The sequence below is a fragment of the Filobasidium floriforme genome (assembly GCF_021052385.1).
Source record: "Filobasidium floriforme strain CBS 6241 chromosome Unknown HD553scaffold_19, whole genome shotgun sequence".
In the NCBI taxonomy this organism is placed as follows: Eukaryota; Fungi; Basidiomycota; class Tremellomycetes; order Filobasidiales; family Filobasidiaceae; genus Filobasidium; species Filobasidium floriforme.
This window is the reverse complement of record NW_025763640.1, coordinates 663,311-685,919: the sequence shown is the minus strand read 5'-3', so window position 1 is coordinate 685,919 and position 22,609 is coordinate 663,311. Positions and strand designations below refer to the sequence as shown.

General features: G+C 53.5%; 6 protein-coding genes across 6 annotated transcripts; 2 read left to right on the top strand and 4 right to left on the bottom strand.

Annotated features, from left to right (window-relative positions):
- The first annotated feature begins 778 nt into the window (after positions 1-778).
- On the top strand, positions 779-4,626 carry HD553DRAFT_316265 (uncharacterized protein). Its single transcript, XM_046180598.1, has 18 exons — positions 779-882; positions 996-1,540; positions 1,606-1,665; positions 1,737-1,764; positions 1,817-2,010; positions 2,073-2,209; positions 2,276-2,328; positions 2,413-2,597; positions 2,664-2,948; positions 3,012-3,051; positions 3,115-3,337; positions 3,411-3,476; positions 3,536-3,619; positions 3,682-3,707; positions 3,774-3,830; positions 3,894-3,949; positions 4,015-4,024; positions 4,099-4,626. The coding sequence occupies exons 1-18, from the start codon at positions 783-785 to the stop codon at positions 4,197-4,199; spliced, it is 2,250 nt and encodes a 749-aa protein (XP_046034614.1). The 5' UTR covers positions 779-782; the 3' UTR covers positions 4,200-4,626.
- On the bottom strand, positions 4,346-6,767 carry HD553DRAFT_90847 (uncharacterized protein). The gene is made up of 5 exons (XM_046184583.1): positions 6,209-6,767; positions 5,538-5,933; positions 5,114-5,223; positions 4,605-4,982; positions 4,346-4,522 (listed from the first exon to the last, which is right to left on the bottom strand). Exons 1-5 carry the CDS (start codon positions 6,522-6,524, stop codon positions 4,436-4,438), a joined length of 1,287 nt encoding a protein of 428 aa, XP_046034613.1. The 5' UTR covers positions 6,525-6,767; the 3' UTR covers positions 4,346-4,435.
- Positions 6,768-8,697: 1,930 nt separating this feature from the next.
- On the bottom strand, positions 8,698-12,655 carry HD553DRAFT_316256 (uncharacterized protein). The gene is made up of 4 exons (XM_046180597.1): positions 11,638-12,655; positions 11,040-11,607; positions 10,173-10,948; positions 8,698-10,091 (listed from the first exon to the last, which is right to left on the bottom strand). The coding sequence occupies exons 1-4, from the start codon at positions 12,462-12,464 to the stop codon at positions 9,071-9,073; spliced, it is 3,192 nt and encodes a 1,063-aa protein (XP_046034612.1). The 5' UTR covers positions 12,465-12,655; the 3' UTR covers positions 8,698-9,070.
- A 1,568-nt stretch (positions 12,656-14,223) lies between these two features.
- On the bottom strand, positions 14,224-15,231 carry HD553DRAFT_344501 (uncharacterized protein; the record flags this gene model as incomplete). The annotated part of the gene is made up of 2 exons (XM_046182993.1): positions 14,224-14,514; positions 14,845-15,231. 2 exons carry the CDS (start codon positions 15,229-15,231, stop codon positions 14,224-14,226), a joined length of 678 nt encoding a protein of 225 aa, XP_046034611.1.
- Positions 15,232-15,967: 736 nt separating this feature from the next.
- On the top strand, positions 15,968-18,609 carry HD553DRAFT_344500 (uncharacterized protein; the record flags this gene model as incomplete). The annotated part of the gene is made up of 2 exons (XM_046182992.1): positions 15,968-16,468; positions 16,546-18,609. 2 exons carry the CDS (start codon positions 15,968-15,970, stop codon positions 18,607-18,609), a joined length of 2,565 nt encoding a protein of 854 aa, XP_046034610.1.
- A 57-nt stretch (positions 18,610-18,666) lies between these two features.
- Positions 18,667-22,402, bottom strand: HD553DRAFT_90763 (uncharacterized protein). The gene is made up of 2 exons (XM_046184582.1): positions 21,720-22,402; positions 18,667-21,596 (listed from the first exon to the last, which is right to left on the bottom strand). Exons 1-2 carry the CDS (start codon positions 22,019-22,021, stop codon positions 18,725-18,727), a joined length of 3,174 nt encoding a protein of 1,057 aa, XP_046034609.1. The 5' UTR covers positions 22,022-22,402; the 3' UTR covers positions 18,667-18,724.
- Between the last annotated feature and the right edge of the window lie 207 nt (positions 22,403-22,609).

Below are 22,609 nucleotides of genomic sequence, written 5' to 3'. Positions count from 1 at the left end.
TCACTTCGCAGGCCCTGGCAGAGTTTCGATGCGTGGTCATAACCTCCCAATTGATCGGGGTCGAAGCTCAACCTCTGGGCGCAGGCTTGCTCTCCGGAGGAAACAACCACAATCCAAACGGCGGATCCTCAGGCCGACTCTCCACCCCTCCTAAACCCCTCACCTCCCACACCCCACTTCGACGTCGAACCCGCTCAGGCCCTCCCGAATTCGCTCAAAGTCACAAACGTCCTACCCCTCGAACGCTCCCCCGCAAGTTCCTCAGCGTCGAAGAAGTCCAAACGAACCCCTACTTCAAATCCGAGTCTGAACGTCAAGCCCACCTGGCTCACTACTCCGCTTTCGAGCAGGTAGATTGGGGGAAACACGTCCTCGGGCCTGTGGGGAGGTGGGGAGTGGTCTTGAAGAGCACCGTCGAGGCCGTGTTGGCGTCTCCTCAGCCGACGTTGTTGATCTGGGGTCCTAGTTGGACGGCCATCTTGTAGGTAAAGTATCCGTGTCGTGTCTCGAAATATCAATATCAATATCGGGATCCGATCTCGGGGTGGAGTCGCTAATTAAGGTTGATATTGCCGAACGTCTTCCCTTGGTCAGTAACCTGGAATACTCGAGGTTGATGCTCGGCGGGTCTTCCCAAGCTCTCGGGTCGGACATCCGGGTCACGTTCGCTCCGGTCAGTCCGGGATGAGACGGAGTTTCAATCTCAATCTCGATTTAGGGACAAGTCTATACTACGAGGGAGGCTGATATCGGTTATATACATGTGTGGAAAAACATAGTCGATGGAGAGCTTGGCTTCGGTCTTGGACGAGGCGATCGATGGGCATACTTATCATGCGCCGACGAGGTTTTTGGCGTTACCTAAAGATGGCAAGATGTTGGGTGAGTCGTCAAGCGCGGGGGATCGCATTGGCAATACAAGACAGTCCCGTGCTCATTCTGTCTGCTTCTTTCGGTTTCTTCTTTGTATTGTATAACGCTGGGGGAATTGACAGAATACTGGATGACCCTCGACTACTTTCCCATCCGCGAACAGAACGGTTCGATCGCGGGAGTGACCTGTATCCTCGCCGACCAGACCGAACAGGTCATCAACGCCCGTCGCATTCGATCCTTGCACGAACTCATCGTCCAAGTCAACGGATCTCAAACCACAACCGAGGTCTGCAAGGCGGCAGCCGCGGCCATGTGTACCAACTCTCGGGACGTCTCCAGCGCGTACGTGTACATGGTCGAGGTTCCCATCCCCGGGCTCGAGGCCGAGGGGGTTCAACCCGGGTCGCCCTCGTTGGATCTGATGAGCAATCAGGGCAAGGTATTACCCTTGCTCGAGGCGGCTCAGTCTATCCCCCTGCTCGAGGTCGAAGATGGGTATTGGCAGTGCGCGACCAAGGACGGATCGAGGTCGAGCTTTCACGATCAGGTGGACGAGGTGTTGAGGACGATGATGGCGAGTCATCTGCCCGAAGGGTTCGTAGAGGCTAGGAACAAGGCGCAGGGGGATGGAGTGGTGGACGCGGTCGTACCGCCAATGGTCATCGTACGTGATAGTAGGGGCAACTTACAAACGGGTTGACTGACAAGGCATTGAATGTGGGTTTGTAGATTCCTCTGAGTCGAGGTGACAATAGGCTCGGGCTGGTCTTGCTCGTCCTCGAGCTGAACGCGAGTACCGGTCTTTTGACATTTTGTATCGTGGTCGTCGGTCCTGATCTCGGCTGCTCTGATCAACACAGCCCATGCTCCCTTACGATCAAGCCTACAGTAAGTCGATCGAGCGAGTACATTCCGCATTTGACGCTGAACCTGTTTCCAGCCGAATACATTGACACGATGGGCAACGCCTTGAGCGCCCGACTCGCCGCCATCCAGTCCGAGGCGGAGCGATTGCAAGCGTTACAAGCCAGCGCCGAGAGAAAGGCCAGGGAAGGACTCTTGCTACAGCGGACCTCGGACGCCGAGCATCTGCAGCAGCGACAGGAATACTTTATCGACATGATCTCGCACGAGGTGAGGGTCGGACGGTCTGGCGCGTATTGAAAAATGAGCTAAAAGACGCTGCCTGCGATCAGCTCCGGAACCCGCTTGGTGCCATCGATCTAACGCTGGACAACGTGCCTCAAAGGTTGAGGGAGCTTGTTCTCTACTCTCCGCACACGGCTGAACCGCTCAGGGAGATTGTACACGATATCGAGTGTCTAAATATCAGGTAGGTTCCGTGTGTAGGATTTGCTCTGTCCAATCGACTAACAGCCTCGCACGATTCGCTTTACAGTTGCGCACACATGCGTCGTCTCATCGACGACGTGTTGTCACTCTCAAAGCTCGGTGGGTCGCCGACTTCGCTTTGTCGCTTTGTTATCGCCAGCCAGGCGATTAGGCTGACGAACACAACCATGACGCGTGGTTCAGACAGTGACCTCTTGCAAATATCACCTCGCCTTTGTCAACCCGTGCAATGCATACGCGAGGTCCTCTTGACCTTCCGGGCCGAATTTGCCGTCGAGGGTATACAGTGTAACCTGTCACTCGGTCAAGAATACGAATCGCTCGAGATCGACGAGGCTGTGCTCGACCCTGCCCGAACGCAGCAGATCGTGAGTAGCGCTTAGGGCCGAGCCAGGGGATTCACACGGCTAAACCTTCCTGGATCGGTGGCCTAGATCATCAACCTCTTGAGCAATGCCATCAAATATACTGGGGCTAGCGAGTCGCCACGGATAGACATCGTCCTCGACGCCAGTCTCGAAGCGCCGAGTTGGAACCTGGAACACGGCTCTTGCAAGTCGCTCGAACATCTCGAGCAGGATGGCTATCGACGGCTCTTCCTGAGCATCAGCGTCACCGATACTGGACCCGGAATGGAATCTTCAGCGCTGGGCCGGCTCTTCCAGCGGTTTACGCAGATCGAGCCGGTCTTTTCAATCAAGGCCGGCGGCTCAGGTTTGGTTAGTGCCCGGTTCACTCTGTCCACATCGCCCGTTCTCTGACCAGACATGTTCATCCTCCAGGGCCTGTTCATCTGCAAACGTCTAACGACCTTGATGGGAGGTGAGCCTACATGCTCGATCACCTTTCGAGACAGTTGCGCTGACAAACAATATGCGTCGCTAGGGGCCATCTGTGCCGAGTCTGAGCCTGGAAAGGGGTCGACGTTCAAATTTTTCATCGAATGCCGACAGCCGCTCAAACTCAGTATTTCAGATGCCGCACAGCCGGATGTCTCGCTCATAGAGAGTGAACTCCCGCGGAGGATCGGTTTGACGCCTCAGCCCATGAAAGTAGAAGAGAATGCACCAGCTCCAGAGACGCTGCCCAAGTTCGTCTTGGTCGTCGAGTGAGTCGGGCGTAATTGATTCCTGGTCGGATTCCCGAATTCCTTGGTTGATATGCTCGGCGCGAAATGACAGGGATAACAAGATCAATCAGCGGCTGGTCGTCAAGCAGCTAAAGAGGGCGGGTTATATCGTCACCACGTTAGTGAAAGCGGGTCCGGGTCTCCACTAGATCTCAGCTAATAGCTGTGAGGGCTCAGGGCGGATGACGGTGTACAGGCGATCGAGCAGGTCAACAAGTCGATATGGGTCGATCCCAACGGAGTCACGCTCGACTGCATCTTGTACGTTTCGCGTTCAGCATCACTGCTGTGCGAGTTTGCTGACACTGGTTCGGCCAATACAGAATGGATGTCGAGATGCCGAACAAGGGTGAGACTTGTGGACTATCGAAATAAGCGATGAGCTATCACTCAGCATCTATCCATCCGCCCACAGACGGACTAGATAGTACACGAGAGCTACGCGCCATGCACAAGGCCGGCATAATGAAGGGTGAGCTCGTGTTTTACCGGAGACGCGATCTGTTGCTTAATACTTTGGTTGTCGGGTCACCAGGCTGGGCACCGATCATAGGAGTGTCGGCAAACGTCCGTGCAGGACAGGTCGCCAAGGTGAGCAGGCTCGCCAGTGTATGCGACATCCGCACGTTCAAGCTCATATCTCTTTCAATTCCTAGATGATGGAGGGTACGCCGCCGCTGCTTTCCGATCGATTGCTCGCTCCTGCCATGCTAACGTCTCCCTCGTGTTCTTCTTCTCAGCCGGTATGGACGGCTTTGTCGGCAAGCCCTTCAAGATTGCCGAGATCATCGACAAGATGATCGAGCTCGCACCCAAAAAGATCATCACGACACCGTGGTAGAACAAGAAGATCATTAGATCGAATAATGACGTTATCGAACGCTTCGATTCCTCCCATCCTACTGTATCCCAATATTCTCTCCGTTACATGTAGAGCTTTTGAAGACCTCGTATATAGAACAGCGCACCGTACGTGGAGCCAGGCCGCCTGATTAATACCGCATTGAGAACCTCATTATATCGCCAACAGCCCGAGAGATAGCGAACACCCGATCATGACAGCGGTCAACAGTTTCTCTATGCCTGTCCCGGCCAGACCTCGTCGGCGATGGCCCGGACGAGCTTGAGCTTGTTGATCATGTCTTCTCGAGTCAACGAGTTGCCCTGCGGAGGATGAAGATTGAAAGCGTCGGCAATAATAAACGCGGACCGCTCTCGAGAGATGCAAGCCGGGCCCGTAGCTCACCTCTGCATGACTGGCGAACCCGCATTGCGGACTGACGCTCAGCTGCTTCAACGCGTCCTCCCTCGTGCACCGCCCACCTCGTCCCTTGACCACCTCGTCCGCCGCGCTATAAATCCTCTCTACCATCTCCTTCTGATCTTCCAACTCTGGGAACTTGCTAGTAACGACCCCCAAAACCACATTCTTCCCCTCCGGCAAATACTGCAGGGGCTCAAAACCCCCGGCTCGCGGGGTATCGTATTCCAAGTAAAACGTGTCGGCGTCCAAGTGGGTAAAGAGGGAGAGAGCGATCTTGTCGTACGCTCCTGAAGAGAAATGACGGGATCCCATGTAGTTGCCTCGGCAGAGATGAATCCCTAGGTGCATATCGGCCGGGCGCTGTGAAGAGACGGGGACGGGGGGTTGGAAAGTGGAAAAAGGTTGGAGTCAGTACATCTGTTCTACGCGTGTATAGGACCAACTACACCCTGTTCCTGCGTGTGCGTTCGAGAGCGAAGAAGGCCGCTCACCTTGAAACACTCGTTATAAAACCTCAAGTACCGATCAAACTGTTCGTCCGCGGACAACGTGTTCGATTCATCCTCTGCCCAACCTTTTAACATTTCTTCCGAACAAAAGTCTGTTGTCGGGGCGAGGCGATCATTAGACGAGCCGAGTTATAGGCCAGGCCGAGACGAGGGGTGAAAGGTGAGATTGGAAGTGAAGAAAAGGCGGGTGAAAATGAAGATGAAGATGCAAATGAAGGTAAAACTAGTCAGCTTTCAGCGTCTTCCACTTCAACTCAACTCGACATCCACCCCCTCTACCCCCTGACTCCCGCTCCCACTTCACCCCACCCCACCTCACCCCACCTCCTCTCCCCAACCCTCTCCCCTACCCTCACCCGACCCCGGACTAAAGCAACGCAACCCACCCGACCCAACCCGGACTCACAAGCCAAATTAGGATCATCCACCTGAACATTCCTCACCCCCTTCTCATAAAGCAACCCCAATTCCTTCTGATACGCCTTTGCAACATCTTTGAAATACTCGTCGTCGTTCTCATAGACACCGGGGGCGTAAGCGCGGGAGGGGGCGTAGCGGAGGTGGTACCACGAGGGGCTGGGGAGGGTGAGCTTGATATCGAACGCCTTGGAGGTGTCGTTTCCCTTGATTTCGGAGTTATCGGAGGTGGAGTTATCGGAGAAGGAAGAGTCGGAGGAGGAGAGGACCGATCTCAAAAACAAATACTCTGGCACCAACGTCGACCTCCCCTTATGCGAGACTTTCGAGGTCGCGAGGCAGACTTGGTTGGGGATGTGTTTTTCTTGGATGAAGGTGTTTACGTCTATGGTTTTGGGATTGGGTGGGTGTAGGTGTGGGTGGGTGTGGGGGTGGATGTGGGTGGTGTGCGGTGGTAGATGAGGGGTGTAGAGAAGAGGTGAAAGAGGAGAGGGTATAGGGGAGAGGTACCGATTAGGTAGATGTAGACGAGAGGTATGTCAGGTGAAAACGAAGGGATGGGGTATAAAGTAGAGGGATGGCAGAAAGATACAAGGAGTATATATGTAAGTAACCCCGTTCAGCATCGACGACCACGATCGACGACGACCCGCGACTCACCCGGAGCGTACATCCTAAAGATACTCGTATCATACCCCCCCTCCCTCAAATTGACCTCTTCCATCCCATCCAGGGTCTCAAAAAAAGTCCCCCAAAACTGATGCCTCGAATGCTCTCCATTCGTGACCGCGTGGAACCCGCATTCCTGTTGCAGCTTGACAATGTCCCTTATGGAAGCCTGTTCGATCGGGAGCAAGGACTCCGGTGAGGCTTGTTTGTCGGCGACGAGGTATCGTTGGTTGATGAGTTCGTAGGGGCGGAGGAGGGATCCGATGTGTTCTGCCTTGAACGGAGGGGATTGTTTGAGCGAGGACATGGTGTGGTAAGTGCGTGTATGTGTGTGTGTGTCTTCAAATTGATATGATGAAAGATGCTTCGATGTAACCACAGATCCCAATATGTCCTAACAAAGTAGTGTCATCGTCAGCAAAGGTTGTCGAGGTCGGCGTTCCGAGGACAAGCGATCATCCAATGTCCCCCTTTTTGCCATTTTTAGCGTTTTCTACGCTTTTTCCCCGTAAAACCGTCCAATTTCGCTATCTTTGGGCGATATCTAGCGTTTCTACCGGCATGCCACATCATAAGTCGTACCTCGGAACGCTAGAATTCGCCGACTTTCACTGAGAGTCACGTGATCTATCTGTATCTGTTTCAGGTCCCGATCCCCCGATCTGCAAAGAAGCACCTTAACCCTGGCAATACCTATAGACCTAAGCCGCGCCAAAACGACTAGCGACCGGACCAAGCTTATCGATGCAGCAAATAAAAATGGAACTACCCCATCTCCACCAACCAGACCAACTAAAAAACCCTTCGATGAGGCTGTGACTCAGACTACCACACCTACTGGTCCTTACCGGGTCAGCAGGGCAAGGTCACCACTCCACAAGACACGTACATGTTGAACAGCTTGACAGACCAACTTGTGATTAGTCGTGCCCTCGAATATTACTATTAGACTTGCCTGCAAGCCTAGAATAGTATCACACGGGACTAGAAGGTAAGTGTAAGGCCCGGGAGCGACCCCCGACGGGGATCTCCCTGGACAGGCTGACGGGACGCAGGAATGAGGCAAGGTATGGGTAGACATCTAGATGTAATAACGGATGTAGAACTGTTACAGAGGTACTAGTTCTACATCAGAACAACAACACCGAAAAGTACCCCCGGCGGGAGTCGCATACGGGAGTCGCGTACGGCGCGTCCGACGCGTCACGCGACCGCTATAACAGTAAGGGTAAGGTAATGAATGTAATAACGGATGTAGTACAACTAGTACTATATTACAATAAACACATAGGGGGTGTTCTAGATATCTCCGTACGGGAACTCCCATCGGAGGTCCCTGTAAAACTACCCGACGCGGTTGTGCGATACGCGTACCGCGGATGTTATAACAATGACACAAGGACAGGTTGTAACGGATCTGGGTACATCCCTGGCAGAACTGACAGCAGACGGAACCTAATCAGAAGTATTTGACATAACAATATGAAAATACGGATGGGGATATGGAAATACAGAAGGATGGAATGGACAGATGTATGGATGAATGGATGGACAGATGGATGGATGGATGGATGGACGTACATATACACTTCCAATTAGCTATGGATTGTACATTTGCCACCAAATGGCTCTACCCTGATGAGTATATATAGGGGACATCTCAAGGGAGATTGTAGGGTATCTCTCAAGGATATTCCCTTCACCTTTTGACATCCTCTCATTGAGCATACAACCTAGCCCCCAGGCGCTCTACACAATACACCTTCCACAACAAGTCTTTGGTATTTGACTTTCACCTTCATCAACAAGCATCAATGCTATCGACTCAGTCAAGGTCCTTTTGGTAAGATAGGTCTAGCTAACTCATCTTCACAATTGTATAGGTATAACTCGAGACAGGCTTATCAAGTGATTTAGGATTGGGTAATAACCAAGCACAGACCAGGTAAAACCTATAGCTTGTGACCTACTAATCCTTTTCTTGCTATTCTTTTGCAGTTACAGGTTTATAGATATTGCACCTGCTACACAGGTTGTATCACTTGGTTTCGAATGACAGAGCCGTCTTGGAAGACGCTACAAGATGCAACAAATTAATATCACAAAAGAGGCATCCGATATCGCCATCTGCCAAGCTCAAGTGCGCAAAGGTCCCAACGAAATGATACTACATTATCAGGGGTTAACCATCAATAATGTCAACAACGATAATGGGTTTAACTGCCATCTCAAATTATCATTCTCAAATCGAGAAAAGATGGCCCCTCGCACTTTCTCTAGGCTGTCATCTTGTTCTCAAATCAAGTGTACGAAAAATGATCCCTTTGGGGGTCTCGTGCGCTCGTAGATACTGTAAGACCCTCGAGCTAAACTTTCCCTTGCTGGGGAGAGTGATTCTTGGAGTTGGATGATATTCCAGATGCTGAACTGCACATCGCTACTGCTCATCGTCGATGGCTCGTGGCGGTGTGGATGTTGAATTTCTGACCCGGTACGACTGCATACTGTAAGCGCATATGAAGAATGATAGAGCCCAGGTCTCTGGTAGTACACAGTACACGAATACAATCAAGTGTGGAGTATAGTAGGGAAGACATGACCAGCTAATGCAGCTAAACCCAAAATGAAAAAATGAAAAGGGAAGAACGGGAGAAACATGTGTAGATTCGGGACGCGGAAAAAAGGAAAAAAAGAGGTCTCTCTTTGGTCGAAAAGGGGGCCTCTGGTCCTTCTGTTGGGTGTATACACTACTGTATTCACTGCGTTGTTTTGTTCGTCGTCGATTCCTGGGTGAATCTTGTCCATCGATCCCGTGTATATGATGAGGATTTCGATCCGATAAATATGCGCGCCTCACCCCTCCCGATCCGACTCCGGTTTATTCTGTTCCCCACGTTCGCGTTCGGCCGTCTCGTCGTTCTCCCCCGCGACGACCTTCTTCTCCTGCTTCTCCCCCTGCCCAGCCCTATGCGTCGCCCGGTGTTCCGTCCTCTTCTCCCCCGTCTCCCTGACGATCTTGTAAATAACATCCAGTCCATGTTCTCCTTTGACCAACCACCCGTCCAACGAAGCTTCTCCTTCCTTTTGCAACCGTGGATCCGACGAGCCTAGGCCGGTAATAGCGAAGATCCTACACTTGGCATCGACGGTATCAAACTCGCTCTCTGTCCTTCTCATCTGTCCCGCTGCGGTCAGACCGTCCATGACTGGCATGGAGACGTCGGTGAGGACCAGGTCGGGCCTGAAATCGCGAAACTTGTCTACGGCCTCTTGCCCGTTGGTGGCTTGTGCGGTGGAGACTTTGGTAGGACTCTTTCTGAGGGCCATGAGGAGCAACTTGCGGCTGATATCGTTGTCATCGACGACGAGCACGCGGACCTTGTCGGATTCGAACGAGAGGTCGGATTCCGGGTGTTGTGATTGTTGCGGTTGTGGTCGTTGCCGAGACCCATCGCGAGACGAATCCGGCATCTCCGTCGACGGGACGGCGTCGTCCTGTTGCGTCAGCCACCCCTTGATCGGCTTGGCTACCGTCTCCCTCGCCTCGGCCTTTTCGTTCATTTCGAGCAATTGAATGGGGAGTACGACCTCGAACGTAGTCCCCCCAGCAGGGTTCGGACTGAGTGCCAACGTCCCGCTCATTCGATCGACCAACCCTTTCGTGATATACAACCCCAAGCCGGCTCCGGGGCTGAACGAGTCGGACTTCGTAAACGGTTCAAAGATCTTGGGGGCAAACTTGGCCTTGATCCCGATCCCCGTGTCGATGATGCGGATCGTCACCTTTTTCAGGTCGTCGCTCATCGAGAGCACGACCCGGATGCTTCCCTGTTTCGTAAACTTGATCGAGTTGGACAGGCCGTTGATGAGGATGCTAGTGGCGATGCGACACAACGAGGCACGAAATCAACACACATGTTCGACAAGCTCTCGCAGCGACGCCGCGCGGACTCACCGATGATACCCGGCCTCGTCGATCATGGCCTTCCAGTTCCTCTTTTCGTACTCGACGATCAAATCCACCCCACCTCCCTCGCTCGTCATCCGCGTCGAACACGCCATGGCCATCTCCTCTGCCGACCTGGCCAGATCGACCTCGGCCGTCCTGCTCTTCTTCTGATCCTTCTTGCCGATCGAACCGAAATCGAGCACGTCGTTCAACAAGTGCTGCAACGTCTTGCCGCTCGACTCGGCCACGCCCAACAGCGAGGCCAACTGATCCCATTCCTGTCGTCTCACGGCTTCCCTGACGAGCTGTAACCCGGTCAACACGCCGTGCATGGGGGTACGCAGTTCGTGACTGATGGACGAGAGAAAGGCCGTCTTGGTCGCATCCGCCGCGATCATCCTCGCCTGCAACGCCTGCGCCCTCAAGACCGAGCCCATCGTCCGGACAATATTCTCGTCCCTGACGTCGAAACGATAATACGGCTTCCTCGAAGTGACGATGATGATGAAGAGCGGATCGTCGGGTACGAAGAACGGCATGGCGATGTGAGCCAAAGTCCCCTTGGGCAAGAACGGCTCCAGGCCCGATTCCGAATGTCCGCTCTTGAAGGAAAAGTTGGGGAGGGACGAAGACGTCTCCAGGTACTTGGAGATCGACTTGGCCGCATCCACATGCCGGAAATCGGGAAAGAAGACGTCCTCGGTAGACCTGAAATGGGCCAAGCTGTTGGTCGGATAGGGCGATTCCGTATCGACATAATACTTTTCGGGCTTGCGACGATCCTGCACGCGATTTCCATTTCAGCCAATGCGCTCCCGAAAAGTCTCATCTTGTACCTCGATGACGCCGCCAACGACGCTCTTGTGTACTTACCACCGGCTGGACGCTCCTCAGGTCGACGATACACAACCCATCGATCTGCCTCAACACCCCTGCCAACCGCTTACAAGCCGACCCAGCCATCTCCTCCAACTTGCCCGGTTCTTCCTGTAACGGCCCTACCGGATCGTTCGAATTCGTCGTCGCTTCCTTTTCCTCCTTCAGCTCGTCTAGATGTACGTAATTATCCTCCCGTTTCTGTCTCTCCTCGGTCGACGCCAACCGTGTCGGATCATGTGAAGCCAGGGCATCATCGATAAACCCGCTGATAGCCGTATTCGCATTCGCTTCCCTGCTCCTCCGATGACCCTCCCAGGTCGCTCGGAGCTGAGTCTCCAACATGCCCGTGACGTGCCTCAAGACGTTTTCCTGCGCTCCCGTCGGTCTCTCGATCTTCTCCTCGACGAAATACACGTTCAACGTCCCGATCCCCAGGTTGATCTTGCTTTCAAGTTCCTCATCTTGCGGCCTCCCGGGAACCGGATCCAGATCGAGCTCGAGCTTGACCGTCCGTCCAAAGAAACTCTTTATCCCGAGTCTCCTCAGGGGATGATGCAAGAACCTCCAATCCGCCTGGAGGTCCGCCAAGAACAACTGATCCCTCTGAAAATGCCCACTGAGGCTCTGCCCCGCCGGGAACTTTGCCCTCTTGAACGCCCTTTTCACTTCCTCCGGTCCAGAGAGCGCGTAATGATGTTCCCTTCGATCGCGAAAGAGCGTGAACGCACAAAGAGTCCCCGGGAAAAAGGCAGAGACGAGGTCGATGGAGGCTTGAAAGTTGTTGATCTGTTTCTCGCTATGGAGGTCGTATTCCACGAGAATCTGTTCCCTCAGATCTTCCTCGGGAGTCCGGGGCGAAGGGAGGTAACCGGTTCGACAATAAAAGTCCCTGATCTGCCTGGCCAAATCGTCATCCAAGTCCTTGTAGACGTAATCCAACGGGTTCGTCCTCGTCGACCGTGAACTTTCCTCGTCGTTCGCCTGATCCTGATCTCTATCCTCTTCTCCCTCCTCTCCATCCATCTCATCTTCATCTTTATCAACCTCGATTTCCTCTTCTTCGCTATCCACGATCCCCTTGACCTGCCTAACCAGCTCTCTCGTCAAAGGGGGTCGTTCCGGGGTCTGATCATAAGGTGGGATCCCGCGTGCGCAGGAAGAGAGGAAATCGAACCATTTCCGAACGCTGGTCTCATCCGTCTCGTCGTCATAGGGGGTATCGAATCGGGAAAAAAAGGTCGGATCGGTGGCCGTCGCTGTTGAAGGTGAAGATGAAGATGAAGATGAAGATGGAGAGGCTTTGGGTTGTGATGATGACGAAGATGATGGATGTGGGGATATCGATGTTGAAGATGATGAACCTGATGCGTTTCCCGCTTTCGCCGATCTCTCTGTACTGCTACTGTTGCTGGCCGCCATCGTAGCGTCGTCTGCTCGATCTTCACGATCTACACGATCACGATCCTTCCGAGGTTGGAGGTGAACGTTTATGCTTCGACTCCTCGAACGCCGTGCCGGCTACAGAGAGACAGGTCAAGTCTCTTCTCCCGTCCCCCAACCAGAATACGAGGATCCAGTATGCGTACTGACTATTGATTACAGGGATTTGTACAGCAGGTAAGGTTGTATACAAGATGTGTGTAGGCATAGGTGAACGTCGATTATTGAGCATATCCTCGATCCTCGCTGCTCGCGGATAACGGGAATCTCGGAATCAAAAAGTAGCAGGTCACCTCCACCTGACACAGATCGATCGACCTACCAAACACTGTAGGACGACCGCACCACCTCTCAGAGAAAGCCTCGTCTCTCCCCGTGGTGATCATGTCATTCGATCCATCTGATCGTGGTCGATGCCGTCCAGCTAGCTGATCCCGACTACCAGCTACCAGCTACCGGGTTGATTCCCGATCAAGAGGTATGAGGCACCCAAAAAAAAGCCACCAAGCCACGGTTAGATCGGGACGAATATCTCGTATGTTCTTCATGTCACACACACATCCTCTCTCAAATCTGCAGCCCTCGACTCTCAACGATCATTTGTATATCACCTAAATGACGGCACCTAAACAACCAAGAAACAGCCGCTAGGGTTAACCAGAGATAAATGGCCCGCCTGTTACGTCCCGACTGGTCTCTATCATCTGTGAACATCAATTTCAATTCAGGCCACCTTGACACAACTATGTCAACTTTTTCAACACAATGTTGGATTACTCAACTGTCCGCTATATCTATATCCTGACCTACCACTCAAACAACTACATCGATCATCTCCACACCTTCTCTTCCACTACTCATCATCATCATCATCATCAGCATCATCATCATGCCCAAGAACCAACAGTCCCCCCCTTCCCCCCCCCCCCCCCCCCAAAAAAAAAAGAGTCCAAGCAAGTGGGCAAAGCGAGTTGACAAACCGATGATACTGTATGATGAACACGTTTGGTCAAGCTGACTTTGGATGATAGAATAGCAACAGAAGAATCACAATAAGATGACAGGCCGTAAAAATACAAGGCAGACGTTGGAGTTGAAGTTGAAGAGCGACGACAATCCCAACCTGGGTCCAAGTGTATTGACGTGTCTGGCCAGGATCAAGAATAAGTATGGGCCGCTCCGGCAGAGTCGACATTGTCAAGCTGATCTGTGGTCGTTCTTGCCTTACAGCCAGTAGACCTCGAGCCACTCGGTCTGCAACCCGTAAGGCGGCTGAGATCGATTTTGTGAGGGTATTCACCTGCCCTCGCAGCTCATCCCATTCCCGTTTGAGATTATGAAGCCTGTTCCTGCAACTCGTCTCGTTCGGTAGTGAGGGTCCAAACATCCCTTTTGGCACGACAAGGGATTCTTTGACAAAGTTCCGATCCTGCCTGATTGTCTTCAGGCGCCGTTCGAGCTCAGCTTTCCCGTGATCGAGCCGGGCCATGTTCATCCTCCTTGCTTGGGCTGAACCATGTGATGCTACTCGCATAAAGTCCAGGCGCTCTTTGAGCCTGGCTTTCTCGCTCCTCGCTGCTTGCGCTTTGGCATCGGACGATCTCCTTGCTGTTTGGGCTGCAGCGTCAGATGCAGCTCGCTCTCGCGCCACATTCTCTGCAGCTTGCGTCGCCTTGTTTGCAGCCTCTGTTGCCTTTTTTGCCGCCCAAAGCTGCTCCTGCAGCCCTGTCTTTTCCCTTCACACCCGGTTCAAATGTTCTGCCTGCTGTACCGCCTCTCTATCCAGCCGCATATTCTGCTGATGCAATTGTTCTGCCATTTCTAGCGAAAATTCGAACTTTATAAGCGAGTCCTTCAGCTGGGTCTTGATATTCGTCTTGTCTGCCTTTTCCAATTCGAGCGTGTTCTCCAAACGGGTCTTGTTGCTGGCAAACTGATCTGCAAGGCGCTGTTTTTCCTGTTGTAACTGCGCCTTCTCCTCTGAGAGCTTCTTTTCTGCCGCCTGTGATCGCTCTAGCTGAGACCATCCCTAGCCCCAAGAAGGAGTTCAAGAAGACGAGAAGCTGAGGCTCGTCTTGAAACTGTAAAATTAGATGTGGTTGGCCCTGATTGAGGCCCGGGTTATAATAGTGCTATAGTACTCGCACAGGGATCATGCTTCCAAATACGCCCACCCAAGCATAGTATAACAAGTTTACTACTTTTCATATGCGGATGTCACGCAATGATATCCCGATCCTAAACATTCAAAGACATGAGATGAGAAACTGTATATAACAATTCGTAAGATTCATAACGCATACAACAGTTTGTAAGTTGGTGTTGTAATTCATAATCCAAGCCAACAACCCTCTGGTACCTCCTCCAAGCAGGGTTCGAGCTGTTCTTCTTCCGATTCTGATTGCTCTTGCTCGTCTTCCTTTTCATCCGGCTCGTTGATGTCATTATCAGGTTGAGCCCGGTCGTCAAATCGCTGCAACATCAGACCAGGTTGCTCCAGCTGCTCCTCTTCTTCATCCTCCCCCTCCCGGGGCCCCGATTCCTCCGTCATGATCTCAATAGACCACTGGACGGCCACCTCGTTCAACACCACCAAACTCCCGTCATCTGTCTCCTGGTGTGATTGAGCGGTCCCCATGGGCATCTCCTCCTCCTCCTCCTCTTCCTCCTCGTCTTCCATCCCTGCAGCCATTCCCGTCCCACCTTGTCCGTCCGTCTCCGACAGATGCTCATCATTGGACCCCATCATTTCCACATCTACCCTTCCATATCCAACCTGCTGCTGCCAGTATCGGGTAGGGCTGATTCAAGAGGGCGTGGTAGTCGACAGCTCAAACTCTACCGGTCGACTACAGGCTACAGGCATGTCATCCGAGACCATCGAGCCAAATCATTCCGACGCTTCTGCCCCATCGGTGAGCGAGACTGAGGCTCGCCCAGCGCTCATCCATCTCCACGTCAACATCTTTCACAGTGAGTCTCCACGATCTGAAGGTGCCCCAAAAGACTGAGACGTCCGACTCGTCTCGACCCTGCAAACGTCAAAGATATGCCAAACTACCGGCCGAGCAGTTTCGTCGACGTGATCTTCACCTTCCGGGGCCATCAATTCGCCGTTGTCCGGAAGCTCGAAGAGTGGGTCGTAGCTTGGCTCTCATGACCGCAAGATCTAGCACGAATGTCGGCTTTCCCGTCGACGAGGCCGCCTGAAGTTCAGAACAACGTACGCACCAAGTCACACGTTCGGATCCGGTTCGTGCACGAGTTCGACAAGATGCACAGTTCCAACATGACTCGACCCCGGAACCGACGAGACAATCCATATTGTCGTATGAACGATAAAATTACAATTTGCCGCTCGTTTCCTGGAAGACAAGACTAGAAGACTCGCCATGAACATCGCCGCCATACGACACCCAGTCGTACCAACACCCATTGGAGCAAGCCGTGCCGGTACGAGAGCATTGGTCGATTCTTGAAACATGCAGGTCGACTCCACCCGTCTGAAACTGGCTACCTACCGCGGCGGGATCGCTCTCGTCGGTCCCGCTCTGCTCGATGCCGCCCATCACTTTGGCATCGTCGACTTGCCTGACCACCCATTGCATATCACGCTTCTGGTTGCATCAGAGTACAAGTCGAGCCGAGACACAGGAAAGAACAGATTGAAGTTCGACATCCATCTGCAGGACGTACTTTTACATCGGATCTACATTCTAGGCGTAATAAGACGCAAGAACGTCACTCTCTTGGTAGTCCTCTGGAACCATGCCGACGTCTGGAGAAAGTCGCTCGGGCTGCAGAAGAAAGAGTATCATTTGACGCTCAGTAACGAGGACGATCACGATCATGAAAACGGCAAGGGGGTCGGTGCCTTGTTGGCTACCTCGGATGATCGAGATGGAATCATTGAGAAGGTTATTGGTTTAGGCGAAGATGCTATGGACAATATGGTTGTTGGTTGTTGGGGCGACCTTTCTCTGGTGAGCAGGGAGTCTCACTCCACGTTGGTGGTACCCGTGTTACACAGACAGGCTGATTACAGTCCCGATCCACATAGCAACGAGACTTATCTCATCGCTTCGTCCTCTGCTTTCCCAAATCCTACAAAGCCTACTTGCGACTCGCCGAAGTCTCCCTCGATCCCAAAGTCCAGATGTTAGCGTTGGCCCGTGCGGCCGCGCTCAATCCGGGGCTGACCTCGAACATCAGCACCGAAATCCGTAAATCGAAATTGAACGGACAGATCTCCTGGGGCCCAGTGATCACTGCGGCGGAACTCGAGAACATCCCCCACGACCTTCAGCCGCTGTTGCTGCATCATTTCCCGGCAGGTCTCGCACCTCTAGACTTGTGGCTGACCCCCACGGCTTCACGGGACCGGGCTTTCTTCCTCGGTTCAACTTCACTTGGGCTCCCACGGTTCTTCTCTTGGATCTACCCTGATCGCATAGCGGGCATGTCCACGCCCCGTTCCAAGGCGGATGTCGAAATACTCGGTGACATGGGTTTTACCCACGTCTTGAGCTTGACCGAAGAAAGTCCACTGGACGAGTCCTGGTTCATCTTGGGCCCTGAGCACATTTTCATCCCGATACCCAATTACGACGCCCCAACGTTACAGGAGATGGATCATATCTACGAAAAGATTCTGGAAGGTGGCGTCTGGCTCATCCACTGCGGCGGAGGCGTGGGGAGAGCCGGGACGGTCCTCGCTTGTCTAATGACGATGTTCGGGAAGGATGGAACCGAATACGAAGGGCCCAATCGTACGCCCAAAGTCGATGCGAACACGGCGATCGGGTTGATCCGACAGATCCGACCGCGATCGCTCGAGACTGTGAAGCAAGAGCAGTTCGTGACCAAATGGGTTTCACATCGCTGGGCTATAGCGTATCAGAGAAACGAGATTGTGGAACCTTGCACTTCGCTACAACGAGACGGCGATCTCCCTCTTCGGATGGACGACGTTCTGTTGTTCCTGATCGGAAAGCCCGGTTCAGGTAAATCATGGTTCTCGGCAGCCGTATCGAAGCGACGTCCACCGGATGCGACCATCGTCATAAGCCAAGACGACAACGGTTCTCGAGCAGCTTGCGAAAGGGAGATGTCGAGGCAGGATCACTGCAATGCCCTGGTCATATTCGATCGATGTAATCCTTTAGCGGCGGATCGGAAAACCTGGCTCAAGCTCGTCGATCGACCTTGCATCGCGATCTACTTCGATTACCCGAAAGCCCTATGTGAACAACGCATCAATGCTCGGTTGGGTCACCCTACCATCCGTGCTGGTATGGGTGCAAATGCTCTGGACCAGTTCGCTCGACAGATGCAGCCTCCCACGCTGGACGAGGGCTTCGCCGCGATCCTCACCATCACTAGTCTCGCTGCTGCACGCGATACTGTCCGACTGGTCGCCAAGGATCCGCCACTGCTCAAGTTTCCCCGGACAGCCCACCTTCTCGACCTTGGGTCAACGTCCAGCGATGACATCGTCTTCGAAGAATTCCTGACCATGTCCGGTAATTTAACGATAGAAGAAAAGATCGACGGTTCCAACATGGGGTTCTCGCTAGACTGGGACAAGGTGATCCGCTGTCAAAACCGTTCCCACTGGATCTCGTCGAACGATCATGCACAATTCAAATCCCTGGATCGATGGATCGATGCTCATTCCGAAGGCCTCCGCAGACTGCTGGATCGGGACAAGCACTTTCCCGAACGATACATTCTATACGGCGAATGGATGGTTGCCAAACATTTCATACACTATACGCAGGTCCCGGACACGTTCATCGCGTATGACATGTTCGACCGCCTCACCTGGACGTTCCTCTCCAGGTCGAGCTTGACATATGCCTTGAAAGGGACCGGTATTCATCAAGTTCCGCTCATTGCGCGGGCTGAGTCGTTGTCAAAGGAGCAGGTGATGGAGATGCTAGAACGAAAGAGCGAGTATGCGCCGGACAGCAAGATCGAAGGGGTCTACGTCAAGACAGAAGACGCGACGAGGACGATGATTGTAGGCAGGGGCAAGGTCGTGAGAGGGGACTTTATAGCCGGGAACGAGCACTGGACTAGAGCACCCATGATACATAACGGTATTAAATCGGAGATGACGTAGCAATGTATCAGCATACAAAACCGATTTTGGACCACAGGTCGTCAGTCTATTCTCACACTATGTATTATGGCAGCATCGACATCTCGTATATCAATAATATCCTACATGGCAAGCTTTACTCGCCCTCGTACACAATGTACAACCCATCGTCCCGCAAACCTTGAGCATCCTCCTCTTTCTTGTCCCCCGTCTCGAGATTCGCATCGATTGGCAGAGCCGGACCGAGCACCACCTGAACATCGCCCTTGTCCAACTCGGTCATCGGGGTCAGGGCATCCACATCTTCGTCCTCTTCGTCAATCTGGCGTGGATCGTGCTTGTAATCGTAATCATCTTCAACGCTTGGGGTAGAAGGTCCTGAAGATCCGCTGGTCCATCCCCCACCCGATCTCGTAATTGTGGACTCTGCAGTGGATGGACTCATGACCAATCCTCCTCGAAACGGCGGAATCTCCGGAACAGGACAAGGCAATCCTGCTCGTTCGCCCGAGCGAGGCGCAGAGGCGGAAGCCGAAGCTGAAGCAGAGCCAAATCTGCCTCTAGACTTCCTCCTGCCAAACCTATCCAGCCCAAACCCTGCGCCCTGAGTACCTCTGATTCCATATGTCGGCCTAGATCCCGAGCCGTCGATACTTCCCCCCGACGAGGAAGAGGCGGACGAGGCCGAAGAGGAAGATGAGCAGATGACTTGAGAGTCATATCCTGCTCCGCCCGAGCCCGAACTCGATATCGAGCCGGCGCTCATCATCCTCGCTCTTGCCTCTGCCTGATCGTCCAGCTCCCTGTCTGATCCCAAACGCTGTCCCGACGGTTCCGCCTCTTCGCCTGCTGATGAGCTCGAAGTTCTGGCTCTGATGTGCCCGTCATGGTCTCGCATGGTCTGGAACCCCGCCCGGATTGACCTAAGCCCACCAGATAACCTTCCTTGCGATTCCAGGCTTCGCATCCCATCTTGGTCGAGCGTTCCACTTGACCTTCGGCTCCCGCCAGTAGTGCCTTGACCTTCCTGTTCCCTGTGGCCCGATCTCGAGCTCGATCTCGAACCCGCACCTGAACCTGAACCCGAACCCGTGCCGATCGATCCGTTGCGTCCGGACCTGAATCCGGCTCTGACGGCGCTGATAGAGCCCGGTCGGGATCGAGCCTGCTCACTCGAGGTGATCGACGATGAGCGGGACAACGAGGAGATCGATGTCCTGCCGAACGAAAACGAAGCCGACGGGCCGGTGGCTTCCACAAGACTTCCATCACCAGATGACATGGGGTCCAGATCGGTCGGACTCTCGCTACGAGGCGGCGGGTGTATGCTTCCTCCTCCGGTTCCGAACGAAAACGTCTCCATGGACCTTCTTAATCCTTCATCTACTGCACCAGGGCTCAAGTTGTAGCCTGCGTTCTGGTCCTCGCCCAGTCCCATCGGTGTCGAGACGTCACTCCCTAATCTATCCGCACGGATCGTCCGCATGCTCGAGGTCGAAGACGAACCGCCGACGGACCTCCCAGCGTCGGAAGCTTCGCTCGTGCTCATCCTCCTCGGTTGCCAGGGAGGTAACCCCGGCCGAACGTGTTGCGCTTGCCCTGCTCCTTTTGTGCTTGGCACGGCACCGCCGAGTGAATAATGATGTGCGAGCGAATTCCGACGATTGTACAAGTACGGTGTCGAGACGGTCGTCTGCTCGTACCTCGTCCCTGGGTTCGATACGATCGGTCCAGCGAAGCTCGAAAACGACGCTCTGGCGAAAGCCGACGAAGACGCTCCGACCGACGTTATCCCCACAGATTGTTGGCGAGATCTACCACTGGCACCGAGCATATCGACGCCCTGCATGTTGTTGACCGGCAGACTCCCTCTCCGTAACGCCGAGATCGAACCGAGTTCGTCCTTGCCGACAAGAGCCCCTCCTTGCATCCTCGCAGGAGACCCTGTTCCGACGTGCAATCCAGCCAGCCTGGGCGGGACGGGTGTCTCCACCGGCGCACCCTGCCCGAAACTCAATATACTCTGTCTCCTCGCGTTGATCAGGTTGACGGTACCCAGCGCTGCAGCCGAGATAGACCCTGGCGGGAGGGTCAAAGGGCCTAACGAGGGGCTTGACGTGTCCTGTCCATTATTGTCCAGTGTGGCTCGACGTTTATGCAGCGCCAAGCTCTCTTTGGCCATATCCCCCTCCGCAACGTCTTCCCGATCACCAGCGTCCGTACCTTCCTCCTCCTGTCGCTCTTCTACTTCGACAGAAGTGGCGGTATCCACCACATCAACCAACGGGTCCGTATTACTATGCACCACACTTGGCCTCCTGACCTCGGGCTGCATCGAGACCACCTGGTTCATAGTCGACATCCTCCTCAACCTTCCAATCCCCGATCCGGCCGCAACAGCCTCTTCCGCTAATCCTCTCGCTGGGAGCCCCAACCCGGATTGCACGGTATGACCGTGACCATGACCATAATTGTACCTCCACTCGTTACTGTTGTCGTTCAACAACGAGCTACTCCCCGAACTCCGTCTATGCGCCTCCCCGCCTTCTTCCTCCTTTTCCACAACATCCGGGTTGACGGGATACTCGAACGGCCCTAATTCCGCCGAAGGAGTACTCAAGACCGTATCATTGCCCATCGAGCCGAATTTAAAGCTGGAAAGATTGTTGCGCAGGTCGGATGATAATCCCGGTCCTGAGATTGATCCTGATCCTGGCACCGGTGCTGGGCTTGCTCCGAACGTAAACCCCGACGAAGAGGACGATGATGACGATGATGACGAGGAAGGCAACCCAGCCTGCGGCCCGAACCTCAAGCTCGAGCTCGAACTCGTATTCGTATCAAAGCTTCTCCTCAAGGAACTCTTATGGATCGATCCGTGTCCATATGAACTGGAGGATGGGATCGATGCCTGTCTTTGTCCTCTTGCGGGAGTTTCTGGAGAAGAAGAAGTAGGCGAGATGGAGGCCCTGTTGACCTCTGTTGCGTGATGCGTGTCGAGTTGGTCGCTATGATACCCGAACGTGCCGAAAAGGAGTAGGAAATATGAGAGATCCATATCAGTACTGCACATGCCGCCGATACTGTCGGCGAAGCGAAATGTCTGACATGTAGGCTTAGACAGGACTGACCTTTCTCGTCTAGGAGCCATCCCTAACCCGCTCCTCGTCAACGACCCCAGCTGACTCGCTCTTCTCCCTCTTCCACTTCCACTTTCCGGTACATCAGATGAAGAAGACCCGATCGAACTCTCTTGTACCTGTATACCCTGGCTCGTCTGCGATGATCCAATTTCAGGTCCCTCCGAAGTGGAAATCGAGGTAGGTGTAGGTGCAGTTGATTCGTCCGACATTCTAGAGCTCGTCATCGAATCGGAAGGTGTTCGGGTTGCAGTCGTCTCCTCCAGTTTAGTATCCGAGTCCGTGTTCGGCATGATCGAGCAGCGGGGGCCACCGGTGCAAAGTGTCAAACTGGATCGGTAGTGTGACCGTGTATCTCGTTAGACTGCTATCCGTCCCTTTTGTAGGGGTTACAGTCGTGTACCAATCCGTGAGAGGGAGTCTGAGAGATGATCACGTATCACCCGTCCTCGTCGTAAGTCAACAGGCAACAAAGTCACCCGGTCGTGTCGTTTCGTGGCGAGATCGACTACGTCTTGCTTGCTTTGATCGGCTTGCAAGAGGAAGAGGTACAGTAGTAGTGTGAGCAGCGTGGGGGTAATGAGTTGACGATACGAGGTTACATCAAGTTGTCGTTGAAGGTAGGTAGGTGCTTGATACCTTTGGAAGTCGAGGTGGAGGTGAACGGTTACAGATTCGAACCGGACAACAGCTAGAGCACAAGGGAAACGGGGAGGACGGCTTTGTGTTCGGTCTGACATCGACCCCCGGTCATTCTGGTTTCACAGGATGGTCAACCCACTTCTCATCAACCTCATGCAGAGTCTGTGAGACACTGTACCAGGATAAAACTGATGGGCATTGTATGAGGTGAGCACGTAAGACCACCACAGCCTTCGAGA